The 14300-nt window shown below is 38.0% G+C and overlaps 2 protein-coding genes and 1 non-coding gene across 3 annotated transcripts; 1 reads left to right on the forward strand and 2 right to left on the reverse strand.

Annotated features, from left to right (window-relative positions):
• Nucleotides 1-57: 57 nt before the first annotated feature.
• Nucleotides 58-6051, reverse strand: LOC139952999 (solute carrier family 25 member 16-like). The gene is made up of 9 exons (XM_071952374.1): nucleotides 5957-6051; nucleotides 4872-4964; nucleotides 4278-4411; nucleotides 3894-3930; nucleotides 3437-3558; nucleotides 2932-2998; nucleotides 2375-2537; nucleotides 1776-1844; nucleotides 58-1355 (listed from the first exon to the last, which is right to left on the reverse strand). Exons 1-9 carry the CDS (start codon nucleotides 6009-6011, stop codon nucleotides 1190-1192), a joined length of 906 nt encoding a protein of 301 aa, XP_071808475.1. The 5' UTR covers nucleotides 6012-6051; the 3' UTR covers nucleotides 58-1189.
• A 752-nt stretch (nucleotides 6052-6803) lies between these two features.
• Nucleotides 6804-14179, reverse strand: LOC139953264 (alpha-(1,3)-fucosyltransferase 10-like). The gene is made up of 4 exons (XM_071952738.1): nucleotides 13860-14179; nucleotides 10871-11609; nucleotides 10157-10265; nucleotides 6804-9276 (listed from the first exon to the last, which is right to left on the reverse strand). Exons 2-4 carry the CDS (start codon nucleotides 10961-10963, stop codon nucleotides 8045-8047), a joined length of 1434 nt encoding a protein of 477 aa, XP_071808839.1. The 5' UTR covers nucleotides 10964-11609; nucleotides 13860-14179; the 3' UTR covers nucleotides 6804-8044.
• Nucleotides 11451-11613, forward strand: LOC139953400 (U1 spliceosomal RNA). Its single transcript, XR_011787975.1, has one exon. It is a non-coding gene; the product is annotated as a U1 spliceosomal RNA (small nuclear RNA).
• Nucleotides 14180-14300: the final 121 nt, after the last annotated feature.

The raw sequence follows: 14300 nt of genomic DNA on the forward strand, positions 1-14300 counted from the left end.
AACAACAAATTCTTCTTTGTAATTGTTTTTATTTCATAATGATATTAAATATCACAGCATAGCGCTTTATATATAAAATAAGCTTTTCATTATTTACATTGCACTTTTAATGTTCTTTGTTCCAAATATAATAATTATATTATTATTTTCTTTGACATAATATATTCTGTGACACAATAAGAAACAGAACAAAACTAAAACGTTGACAACCATGGGAATGGTTCAGCCTTCTCAGCTTAATTCAACATAAGATAGAACTATATTCTGATAGTCTGGGGTTTATGAGCCAAGGGAAGACATCATGTTTTCCTGAAACAATTTTACTCGCGCTATTTAAAAAAAAAAGTATTTTTCTTTATAGTTTCCTGACATCAAATGACGTAGAAAAAAAAAATCACAATCCCAGGCTTTGAACTAAGTCTACAAGTTGTATAGGCTACGCTTTTGTTCATGCCCACTCCATAAAAATGTCGTCACTTGGTCATTTGAATGTGAAACCGCCCAGGGTGTAAACTGGTTTCAGCAAATACCACTGACAGGTTAAAACTACTTTGATAGTGGGCGCAATTTCATAACGAGCTGGTTTAGCACAAAAAGTGGCCAAGCAATTCAAAATGATGCTTACCAGGTTTATGTTATCAGCCAAAATTCAATGTCACATGTATCTTATCTGAGACTGGTGTCCTGTCATTTTTGCCAAGCAAAATAGTAAGTGTTCAACACTATTTTCTTAGTAGCTCTATGAAACTGGGCCCTGGTCTGGTAACCAACTTGTCACAAACAGATTTCATTCGCGGATTGAACAGAATTTTGCACCACTTTGAACGCATAATCCAAAAGAGTTTGACTCCGGATTGACAATACAGGTCTTAACTGGCTCACTCTGGTTTGATGATTCAACAAATCGCTGGCTCAGAGCTGTAAGGTCTTCTATCGCAATTTCATATTCTTTGTAATGATCTAGGTGTTGAAAATATTGTCTCTAATTTGAAAAAAATAATTCAAAATCATAAAATAAATGTTTTTCTTGGAAAATGAATGATGCTTTTTACCAAACAACTGCTTTGGAGACCACTCTTGATCAATAAACTCCACTTTACCAGGAGCTCAAAATATGCAAAACCAATTTTGTGAAATCACTATAAACTTCACTAGCGACCTTAGTTCTGAGACAACAAAACACTGTTCATCACCTACTGACTATGTTGATATTAAGGTATTGTTTTAGATTCTCGTAAAGTGTGAAGGACACAGCGGCTGAAGGAATGGCTCTCAAGTAGTTGATGCTAACCCCTCGGAATAGACCTCTTGCACCATGCTCTGTGTAAACCAGGATGAGGGTCTCCATACATGAACTGCAAGTTAAAAATAAAAATTGTTTACAATGAATCTTCTGTATGCTATTTGAGCTTATTTAGTTGGACCCTAATTGTTTTTCATAGACCTTTCTATTGCAATGTCACAGCTCAATTTTTCGCCAGGTTGGAAAACTATGGAAAGCCATAAATGCAAAACAAAAACAGATGTCAGTTTGTAACAATGGCCACACAACTATTCAAAAACAGTGTTGACACTTTGGTGGAAACAAAGCAACCAATCATGAGAGATATTTTATTTAATTGAGCGTTTGCAAAAAAATGTTGAATTTGGTCAGAACGGCCGAATGTTATCCAACACATTAAATCTTGTTTAACAGATTAAACACGATTTAATGTTTTGATAACATTTGGCCGTCCTTCTCACCAGCAAGAGTAGAAGGGTTATATTAAACTTACCTCGTTGAGCTAGAATTTGGAACCATGGAGCCAAGCTGCATTAGTCGCCTCCCTACATCCAAGGGATACCTAGAATTAAAATCAAAGCAAATCATTATTTTGAAACAGTTTTAAAAGGTTTAGATGAATATTTTACAAAAAAAAAAAAAAAAGAATAGTTCAGAAATTTGACTGAAAAAAAGTACACTTAGCAGAAAAATTTCCCATGATGGTGATTCTTAATAAACCTTTTGTAAATGCATGGGCAGCCATCGCTGAGGTCAAACGATGCAACTGCAAGGCCATGAACAGCCCTAAGCCAATGAAAGGGCACAATGACTTCAGTTAGGGCACTGTTTGATATGCAAGCCTGGGTCTGTAGTCATCAATATTTGTGTGGTTACACAAACAAGTTTCCCTTCATCCTACACTGTTTTAAGAGGGATATAAATTCCAACCTTTCAGCTCCCCAGAGTTATTTTCACCTTCAACACTTTTATTCTTGTAGTCTCTTACCAAGAGTGGCTTGTAGCCTTGTTTTGTGCAAAATTGCATACAAAAACAAATCCCAAAACCAAAATGAAGACTTCAGATGAAAGTACCACAGGTTGACAACTTACACTATAGTTTGTGCCACTGCTCCTGCCAGTCCCCCAGTGACAAGATTAGCTTGGGCTGTTAGAACTCTCTGATTAGGGTCCGATCGGGAGGGCTTGGAGAGGATTAGGGGACCCTTCTCTAGGAGGTAGGTTTTGGACGTTTCATAGGAATAAAAAGCAGCACCTGACAACGAAACAAATGATTCAAAATATAACTGGAATGTAACAGGTAAAAAAGGAGGGGGTTTTCAACTTGTAGCTCAAGAAGACAATGATAATAAGATTTATTTAAAGCATTTTTCTTAAGATCATAATGTACTTTCAAGAAGGTTCAAGTAAACAATGTAAATAACTTTCACTTCATAAAAACATTTAACTGCAACAGGCAGGTTATACTTGAGCCATCATTGTTAAGTCAGCTGTTTACAAAATCAACATTCATGTTGGGTGTGAGTGAATGCTTCATGGTTTCACAAACTTTTCCCAATCACAATTTTGCTAACCTTTCAGAGTGCAAAATAAATCGGAAATCAGACAGAAGAAGTAGGAAAAATGTCAAAGGTCAGTATTTATCTTACCTGCATATGGAATCATTCCGACAAGAGTTGGCCCAACACCTCGGTAGAGTGCTTTGAATTGACCCTCCTGGTGGAGGAAGAAGGAAAAGAGTTTTACTTAAGGAAGACGTTCCACTCCAAATGTCAGCGGTGAAAGTACAAAAACTTTCTTAGAAACAAAATCTCAATACTTGAAGCAGATTCACAGGTCGAGGGTGAGAGTCATTGCTTATAAAACATTCTGAAACCCTGAGCTAAATATCAGGAGGTTCGAATCCACTCGAATGATGCGTCTGTGGATTTGTTTTTCAAAGAACTTGGGAAAGTATTGAGTATACACTGCTTAATAAACATCGGTGCAAGGGTAAAAACACTGGGGTTTGCACTGTCAGTAAATTCGGACAATCAACAACCAATACCTGAAATTTAGAAAGTGGACAACTATTGAAACCGATGAACTTTGTAAGTCTCCAACCAATATAACCACTTAATTTGCACTACAACAAAGCAGGAATACTGGTTTTACCTGATGCCATATAGAACGACATGTGTGGAGGATTCCTGTGTATAGACATTCTCCTTGTACTTGATAAGCTAACCTCGCTCTAACCATGTCTAATGGATATGTAAAAATGACCGCTGTTACACCTGTTAAGAAATAGAAACAGATTATTCAACAACAGTTCTGTAGATCTACGGGGGAAGAGGTTGATTTGCCTGAAATGCTACACAACACAAACACTTACAAACATCTAAAACTGTCAGGGTCAATAAAACATTCACACACAAAAAGTGTATTGCTTAACTATCTACTAATAGTTGATAGTTCTTGTTTAAGTGCTATTCACAACGTTTAACAGTTGAAAGTGACCCCCTTTCCCGCTCTCCTTTACAAATTTACAGCAAGATAAAGCAGTTCTTAAAAAAATTATTTTAACTCATTTAATAATCTGTCAATAAAACATTAAGAGGTTGCATCTTACCTGCTAGGGAACCAGATAATAACTTCTTTTTTGTTTTCTGTAAAATAAAAAGAAATCAAGAATGAACAAATGTCTGAAGATGAAAAACGCGAATTTTATTCTTCAAGCCCAAAAGCAATGTACCCTTTCAAGGTAATATGCGCCTTTTGTTGAATCTGCCCTGTGTGCATTAGTGTTATCTCTATTTCAATGTTTGCAACTTGATAATCACACTTGACGCACAGCGTAAAAAGCGAAAGCACTTGTGAAGTTACGACTGTAAAAAATGTTTGCTCAAAATAAACAACATACATTGTACCATGGGCCGTACAATGGCGCATGGGATTGACATGATTGAAGAACAAGGTGCACATTACCGTGAAAGTGTTTAAGATATGACCTCACCTTTTTGAACCAATCATACGCTACAAATTGGATAGCACCGTAAGGGAATGTTCGAACCATCATAGCACCGTTGCCACGGTAAAGACCTCTGACCCCTTCATACTCAAGGACTTTGGCAACTGATGACCAAACACCTGTAATTACAATAAGAGGAACAAAAGATACTTTATTAAAATTTATATTATCATTTGGTGCTCGGTAAGTGGCATGGTGTGCCTTCATTTTGTGCTTGACGTCTCAGGAACTCTTTTGAGGATTTTATAGGTGCCTCTGCACAAGAGGAAAATAGTGTATGGGGTGGGTGGGGGGTGGGGGGCGGAGGGGTACAAAACCCCCTCTCACATATCTGGCATGGTACACTTTTCTTCCTTACACCCATACTTTGGTACCTGTATCAAAAATAGTAGGGTCTGCCCATCTTGAGTTAACTCATTAGAACTTGGTGCGCCTCAACAACACTCTGGGCTGTCTTGACTACTCTTGACTCACTTTGATGCGATTGGCTGTTCCAAATACAGCATTTTCTATTGAAATTAAAACCTAAAAACAGGAAAAACTCGTACCCCTTGTTTGAAATTATGGTGCGATACTTACCAAGATGTTGGTAGTACCTATGATGACCTTGTATTAAGATTTTTACTCTATCCAAAGGGGCTGTGGCTACTTTGCCGCAACATCCAGCTACTCCTGAAAATTAAAAAAAAGTAAATAAAAAATTTACAATTTATTACATCAGCCAAGAGCTTTTAAATGAGAACCATGCAGAAAACGGACAAAGAACACCTTCATCCATGCTTTTGGAGCATTTTAAGAAATGCTAGGTGCGCAAATATTAGTATGGAGAAAGTATGGAGAAATATTATTATTAATTGATCTTTGATCTTTTGTTGATGCTTAGAACTTTGTAGACTGTAGAAAATTGTAAAATATCCATTACCGATTGCAACTTATTCTGTTTTTAATGTGTTACTCGTCTCTGCCTATTCATTAATAAAATTGTACCATCATCTTCTTGAGATAACTATTCGTAGATATGACGCCACCACTTTTTCACTAATTTTTACAAAAAGGGATATCTCATTGATTTAGGTAAATTAGATACTATAATATTTCATATTGAATGAAAAAGTGGTGGCGCCATACAGAAACTTTTCCCAATCTTGTGTAGTGTACTAATTATAGTTATAATTTTTTTTCTTCAAAAATGGGTCAAATGAAAAATATATTGTTTTTGGTTTGGAAACGAATAATGAACATTAATTAATGAACAGAGTGGCAGTCAAACATTGTCAAAAAAATATCGTCTTGATCATTTAAAATTGTACTTATAGGCTAACAACAGTAACACTAACGGCCCTAGAAACAGTCCAAAAACAGGATTAGAACGCTCTGAATAAAAGGGTTTTCGCTTTAACTGGCGATCCGGGTACGTGTGATGAATTTTTCGTAAGCCATCTGGATCCGGATACCTACACACACGTACACACACCACCATTTAAACTTTCACGTGCTCGCTGCGTGAAATCAAAAAAACGGTTTCAGAATCAGAGATTTGATTTTGAACTTCTTCCCCGCAGAAGTTGGTTGAAAATTTAACATAATCTGCCAAGGAACTCTGTTTAAAAGAGACATTTATATTCTTACGGGTATCAAGAACCATTTGTACAGGAATTACTTACCACCAGCGAGGAAATTCTGCAATATTTCGCCCGTTGAACCAGCTAGGACAGCCATGTTGTGTACTAGCTTGTCGTCAATGTCGACAGCTTGTGTGTGTGTGATTGACCTGTCATGTCATTTCGCATCCCATCCATTCAACACACAACTCGGATCGTACCATTATACAAAATCACCTGATATCAGACCACCCGGCCTTCTCCATTACAAATAGGGGTGTTTTTTAAGCGCAACTTTTAGGTTTTTGATATAAACTAATTTTGGAATGTTTTAAACACTTGCAATGTAAAATTTAGAACACTGTTAATTTGCATGCGTATACTTGTACTCTGTATTATTAAAAACACAACTTAAAATGCTGGTGTGAATTAAGTAAACGTTATAACACGACCCCTGGTATATTTTAGCATAAACCATCAACGGTCTATTTATAGCCTGCATAAAACGGGCTAATTAATTAAGTGTGCATGCATGATATTGATACATGCACACCTGCACACCATGTAATCTTATGAAACTAAAACTACAACCAGCGCGCCGCCCAAGGTGGCTGTATCAACCGCTTCTTGCAAGCTCCCTTTTTTTATTTGGGGGGGGGGGGGGGGGGGGGTAGGTCTGGGAGCTCCGGGTCTGTTGCTTTACCATCTTTCGAAATTACTTTGACCAATTCGACCCCCAATGCTTTGACTGAAGAACAATAAAAACAAAAGAAAATTCTCTAGAGTAAAATTGGGAGAATTTAGGAAGCTCATAGAGACTCTTTACGTAAAAACAAAATAATACACAAAATTTATACCATAACATTATAATTTGTGATTTTTTTTAATGATCATAAAGCATAATGAAAAAAAACCTTTTAAAAGACTGCCATAATATATTGACCAAAAATGTACTTTCATTTTTCATTTTGATAAAATAAATGCAGGCCTTTATATAAAACTTTTGTTATGGCCAATACTTCTAGCTCCACATAACTTTCAGGAAAATACTGCATGTTGAAGCACCTTCAGCATCACTGAGTGGTGAATATGGGCGCTATTAAGTATTATGCCATAAGACTTTTTTAAGCCACTTATTATAATTAGTAAAACACTATTATTTCTTACACAAGACAATGTCATACAACATCTCTAGGCACATACATTATACATCTTTGATAATACTGGAAACCATCAACAAAATAATTATGAGTTTTATAACAAAATAATGACAAATTCTAAAAAGTACTAACTGTCAAATAGTATAAAAAGGGCAAGGAACTTGGTTTAATTCTGTCAACTCAATATTATAACAAATGTTGTTCAAGGCTGATAAATTTGATGCATTTATATCAAAACATTCATATAAAACTACCTAACCATTGAATGACTCAAAGCACACATATTTCAGGGAAATATTTCGAAGAAACAAAAACACAATGAAACAATCAAACAAACATTTCTGGCTAACCCTGCTGCTTCTTTTACTTAAGACCTATCCATCCACCCATCATTATCCACTCCTAAATTCCTTAGTTTTGCTTAAGTTTGTCAAAAAGACTGAGAACTACACCACCACATCAAACAGCTGGATTAGTCTTGATACAAATTCACCCTCTAATATTATTTCCCTGATTTTAAATCTCAAGACCCCATAACAAAATGTTGCAATCTAACAAACATTTAAGATATAAAGCACCACTGACAATGTCTTCTTTTAAGTACAACACATGACAAGTTAGATAATGTATAAAATAAACTTGCATACAATTTTACATGTTAAAAATAAACCTACCTGCAACTACAATAACATTTTTTTTTTATATTTTATATTCTTATTAAAACTTTAGTAAGGTTTTTGGCAATATTTCCACTTTGTGCCAACAGCTTTTAGCCCACAAAAAATGCTCAGGTTGTCAGCTTGGGAAAATAAATCATTGCTATAAGCTCACTTACTTCAAATCTTGCAAATAAGCAAAGCATTTGACTAACCTCACAAGATTTGAAGGAGTGATTAAAAAGAAGTACTTTTCCTTGTTTATTTTGGCATCTTGTAATACAGCTGTAATGGCAAGAGAGAGAGGAACTCAAGACCGTCAAAAATCTCCAGAATTAATAAACATTTGACATCAAGTCACGGAACTTAATGCTATCATATCCCAGTCCTTCTTCGACGAGCTTTCGGAGACCTACAGCATTTTTCTTATGCCGGTCGTACATTTGAAGGTAAATATCGTTCTCACGTCTGTAGTTCTCGTTGCTGTATTGCGGTCTTGGACAATTATAATGATTGCCCTCAGCTCTGTGCGGCTTGAGAGGTTCCCCTCTCTCAGATCGCTTCAGATTCTCGTGGACTCGTTTGCAGACGAAGCATTCAAATCCTGAGATGAAGTTGAGACGTTTGTAGTCATTGACTCCCCACTCCCGTTTCTTCATTGTGTTTATCAGCTTCTTGTTTGTTATACCAACTTTCTTAAAGTTGAGGTACTTTTCGTAGCGTTCTTTATTCCCAGCGAGGGAGGTTAAAAACTTGGCAAGATCCTCTGGACTTGAGAAATCATCAGCGATAACTGCTGATTGGTTATCCGGCAGCCAATCACGAACAGATGGTGATCCTCTGTAGACTGGAACTGAGCCGACCAACAGAGGGCGCCAGAGCTTTTCTGTAATGTAGTCATCACAGATTGCATTTTCAAAGGCGAGGCTGAATTTGTATTTGGCGATGATTTTATAGAGATCCCCGCTGTGCATAGTAAGTGGATCAACTAAGTCTGGTGGTAGATCCTTATTGTGAAGACATTTCCCATACGAATCCACTCGAATGAATTTCATTAATTCCGTGACGTAGTTATCGCGACCCGATGGTGGATTACAGTCGGAATGGATGTAAACCACTGGGGCTATGCCACCCCTACTCTTTAAATCTGTTGGGACGAGATACTCGGTGCTTGTCAGGTCAGACAGGTGCTCTAAATACTGAGTGGTGATTGGATAGTCAGACTGGCGTTTGAACGTAGCGGTGTGATTAAACAGGGTCAGGCAATCTTTCTGGGTCAGGATATAATTATTCTTTGGGGATTCCTCATGTAGAAGTGCCCACTCATGCTGCTTCTTTCTCGGCAGCGGAAGATCTCGCGGCTTGAAGTCCGTTCCGTAGAACATAAAAACTTTCGTCTGGGGATGATTTTTAAAGTGTCTGTCTACAGTGAAGAAACACTCGTCTTTGCCGCATTGCTTGACTTGCCCACGCTCACCGGTAAAAGGCGTCCACCATAGAATGATGGGAACCTTTATGTTTAAATTGGTGACATTGACATGGTCTCTGTCATGCTCATCTGTGCCATCTGAATTGGACAAGAAACAGAAAATAGGTGTAAATAAATCACTCATTGAATTTCTTTGAAAGGAAGGAATACATTTGATAGGACACCTTGTCAAAACTATCCCCAAAACTGTCCCTACTGGAGTATACTGTCAGCTTAATCTTACTGAGAAAACCACTTCTACATCTACATCTAGGCTGGTACTCAGCAAAGTCCACTTTTGGATGTAAAAGCTGAGGTGAATACTAGGTTGAATTTGAAACTAATGGGTGTAGATGTGTGACCTGAAGACAGTCACATGGAGCGGTGGTGACGTCTGCAGGTGACCTTGCTCAGTGGTAATCACAAACCAGGGTTCCAGTAGATAACAATCTTGGTGCTTGGGTCTAATCTTTAAGAATGTAAACATACAGCTCAGCTGTCAGTGAAGTGTCTGGAACAATCCCAAGGTATATTTGAAAGCAAAACAAATTGGAGCTGGAGGTGCCTTATCACTCTTAAGAGTCTTACAAACAATGTCAATAAAAACTTTCTTGGTTTAAAGTACAGCAGCTTTCGATTGAGAATCACTTCACTTTGAAGTATTGTGGTTATGAGCAAAACGGTTGTTATCCCCCAAAAATTTGAACCTGAGAAAAGTTTCTGTTAGATATTGCCTTTTCCAATTAAGGATTATTCTTCCTGCATTTAAGACACAAACTCTCGGACTCGGATTTTTGCCAATATCTTGAAAAATTCTACCTCCTTTTAAATCACATTTTTTTTACAGGTCAACTTTATTGTACATCTACTCTACAGATAGTTAAATAGGATTAAAAAACCAAAGGTATACTTTGCATGTTATACCTTACAAAAAATGTTTATAATACCAAGCAGAAAACCATAGTTTGATTTTACTCACCACTTGATACTAACTTTCCTCCGAAGTCGACTTGAGCAAAATGTTGTTCATTCTGAAGCCAAACCCCATCATCTTCATAAAGATCTTCAGTATCAAAATACTGCAAAATCTGTGGACAGAGTGAGAGAGTGACAGTCAGAAAAAGTGTGGCTGTCTTGAATCATTGACTGCTTTTCAGTGGGGTGCTAGAGAAATGAATGACCTTTCTTCCTCCATGGACCGATTATGTCAAAATTTCGAGAGAGCAAACGAAATTGCAGCACCCCAGCTACTGGGTCTAGACTAGCCCCACTTGGGAAAAGTTTCCAAATGGCGCCACCACTTTTTCATTCGAAATAAAATAATATAGTATCTAATTTGGAAAAGTTTCCGTATGGCGCCACCACTTTTTCATTCGAAATAAAATAATATAGTATCTAATTTACCTGATTGACATATCCCTTTTTGTAAAAATGAGTGAAAAAGTGGTGGCGCCATACGGAAAGTTATCCTGGCTAGGTTTTACAAAACAAGGAATGTTGATAACGAGGAAGTGGAGTGAAGTTGTGCTGAAGACAGGCGCGGCGCGGCGAACCTGCTGTCGGCCCTCCGAGTCGGAGTCTACCAGAGTCGAGAACCGCCCGGCCGGAAGGTTTCGATCTTCACACTTGGGCATTCTCAATTTAGTCAACAATGTTGTTAGTTATCATGGCGATGAAAGCATCATTTACTAACCATGTGAAGAAGACCCGCAGACAGACAGAAAAGTACAACAACGATCACCAAACACTTCCGCAATGTTGGGCAGTATCCCGACCGTCGGGCCATGTTGTTTTGACTGGAATTTTATTTGATGGCATGTGTGTCACAAACAGACAGGTAATGATATTTACTTATGGCAGTGCTAGGTTTACAGCTGTTAAGTACAGGTACAATTCCGTGGTTTATGCTCTGCTCAATAGAGGGCGGTATGACGATTTACTGTGGCATCACGTCTTCAGACTACGATAAAAGTCTACAAACATTATGTCTACAATAAATTGTCTACACTATCTAATTTGTCTACACTAATTTGCATGCAGTCTACATTGACTTGCATGAAAAATTGAACTGCACAAAGTCTAAATTATATTTATATTGCATACAGTCCTCATTATTATGCGCACAGTCTACAATAATTTGCATAATAAATCAAACTGCGCATGCGTAGTAGCGCGTTAAAATCTGCATGAAAGCTGAATGGTGAATAATGGTAGCACCGTAGGTGAAAAGCAAACCGCTGAGATACAGTCGATATGTCAAACAATTGCAAATCATACTTACCTGGCTCAGGAGATACCGTGATCAATAAGGCGGTTCTCCCATGGCGAGGCCTATCCATTGCACTTCGGACGGGTTGACCTATGCGATTCCCCCAAATGTGGGGAACTCGGGAGTACAATTTCTGATAGTGGGGACTGCGTTCGCGCTCTCCCTGATAAACAAAACCAAAATTAGAATGTGACATAGAAAATCATGAAGTTCCCACGGTATTGAGTTCAAGCCTGGGTTTTATCATCGATAGACAGTGTGGGACCGGTTCAGCTCGTAAAAGAGATAACCGTCCAGTGTACGAATAGACAAAACAAAATGCCCTGCAAAGCTGAAGTCGTAAATTTTATTCTAAAGTGACAGTGTCTTGTTTCATCCTGGAAGGCAATTGAAAACAACTGATGTTGGCGACATGGATCTGGTTGAGGCTTTACTTTTGTGTCTTTTCTCTGTGGTTGTTAGACGAATCAAGTATTTCACTAGGTGGTTGTGTCAAAGCAATTTCTAAACATTATAACTCTGAATGCCATGGCCCAGTTTTTGTTTACACTCATTAAGTATAGAGCAATGCATCAAGCAAGGAGCTTTTTGTTGTCATTATTTTTTGGGGTGGTTAAGTTATTGCTGTTCTGTAATAAAAACAACTTTCTATGTGGACATCATAACATGTGTTTTTAAACTCTGATTTTGTGAAAAGTAGTTGACTATAATAATTAAGTGTCACATCAAGGACTTCTTTTTGTGATCATTGATACTCAGTTGCCATCTCAAAGCTCGAATTGGTCACATCCCTTTTTATCTCCATAATAGGCTTGAATCCTTGATTTTGATTTGTGGCTCAATAGCACCAAGAATTTTGATACAGACTTATGTTGCATTATATCACAATCTGCGCGTTGCTGGGTTTCAACTGCTTTTTGCGCTTTTACAAGCTATTCAAAAAATAATTCATGAATAAATTTTTGCCCCAAAATATGAATCTGAGAAAAACACTTCTCAGACTGTGTACAGTATTCCTGTTGAGAATTGTGTATCCTGCGTGAACACAACAGCTCCTGATTTGGGGCCATGGCACATCTGAAAGAGCGACTACCTTTTGAAATGGAATATGTTTACATGTTTGTTAGTTTTATTTTATTCATCTTCATTTATAGGATTCTAAAAACCAAAGGTATACTTTGTCTTTATATTTGGCAACTACATTTTAGTGAAACGTGTGATGAACAATATACAATTGATGCCTGTTGTGACGCCAAGGTCCATGGTGTTTTGTACACCAGAGGGGCAAGAGTGCCATTTGCCTCTGAGGGTGTATCAAAAATACCATGGATCCACTTAACAGCATGCAACAACTGTTTTGTTGTACCATGGTAATTTTAAGAAGGCGATATTTTGTCGTCTTCAAACAATTATTACGATATCCTAAGATATACAATAGACCCATTTGCATTAACAGGAAACGCTACAGGAACGCTGAGGTCACGCTCTTGTTTCTACGCACAAAGAAATCTATCGTCCAATGATTTGCATCCTTTGACCCCAGTGAGGGCGCTTTATTACCACAATTGATCACAATGGGTGCGTTCGTTTAGCTTCCCCGAGTCGACCCCGGTGTGTGGCTTTTTCTTTTTCCAGGACCAACAAGTGCAGATAATTACCCACATTCATCCTGACAAAAAACCCCGCCATACACCTGGGTCGACCCAGGGAAGCTAAACGAACACACCCATTACGGGCGCTTTTTGAGCGTTTGATGTCACATACTACGTAGTAAGTAGGCCTACCTGTTAGCTACTCTGAGAACTATGAGGTTCGTTCTCCGCTATCATCTCCATTAGTGGAGGCGATAGCCGAACGAACCTCAAGTCATAGTTCCAGGAGTACCCCTTAGCAAAACTCACGCTGTCATGCGTAGTAGTGCGCATCCTTTGCCTATAGCTATTTTAATACCGTAACATGCGTGACATGCAACTGGAAGTATCATCATATGATATACACTTTTCATATTCTGTTGTTAATTTTTGTGGCAATATCATATGATGGACTTGCGGGCCTTTTTAAAAGAAATCTTGCTGCTCGCTCTCACCTGCAACTGCAAGCAATGCATGTCTTTTAATGTGTTGCCATTTTGCAGTTCTTCTCCAGAACATGAGTATATGGTATTACCAATGTCCTGTACATGTATTCTAGACGCCATTGTATGCAGTGTACACGTTGTACACAACGTACACACACAATGCATTGAACTAGGATGGGGTAGTGTAAAAAGTAAACCCATGTTGTTACACAATACACACACGTGTGGTTATACGAGTCACTCAGTTTTCTTACGCTGACTTACGCTGATTTTGTACTCAAATTTAGTGTCAAAAAGGATGTTATTCTCATAGAAACCATCACACAATGTTCTTACCTTTCAAACACAACATCGGGGAAACTTGGGAGCTGTTTTACCGAAGAAACGACAGCTTGAGCATCTAATTCTACCTCCATTGCTTGAGCTAGCTGTTCCTTGCTCTGTGTCTGACCGTAGTGGTAAACAAGGCTCGAGTCTCATGTTTATTGAAACATTTTATGGTAATCAATGTAGACTATGATAATTAATGTAGACTCTCAGCCAATCGGCGCACGAGTTAATGTAGACTGCTGTGACGCGATATGGTAATTAATGTAGACTGCCCAATCGAATGGCTAGTTAATGTAGACTGTGAAGTGGACGACGGCGGATTGCACGAGCGTGTGTACTTGTAGGAACGTTTTATGGTAATCAATGTAGACTATGGTAATTAATGTAGACTCCAGCCAATCGGCGCACGAGTTAATGTAGACTGCTGTGACGCGATATGGTAATTAA

The sequence above is a fragment of the Asterias amurensis genome, chromosome 21 (genome assembly GCF_032118995.1).
Source record: "Asterias amurensis chromosome 21, ASM3211899v1".
Classification (NCBI taxonomy): domain Eukaryota; kingdom Metazoa; phylum Echinodermata; class Asteroidea; order Forcipulatida; family Asteriidae; genus Asterias; species Asterias amurensis.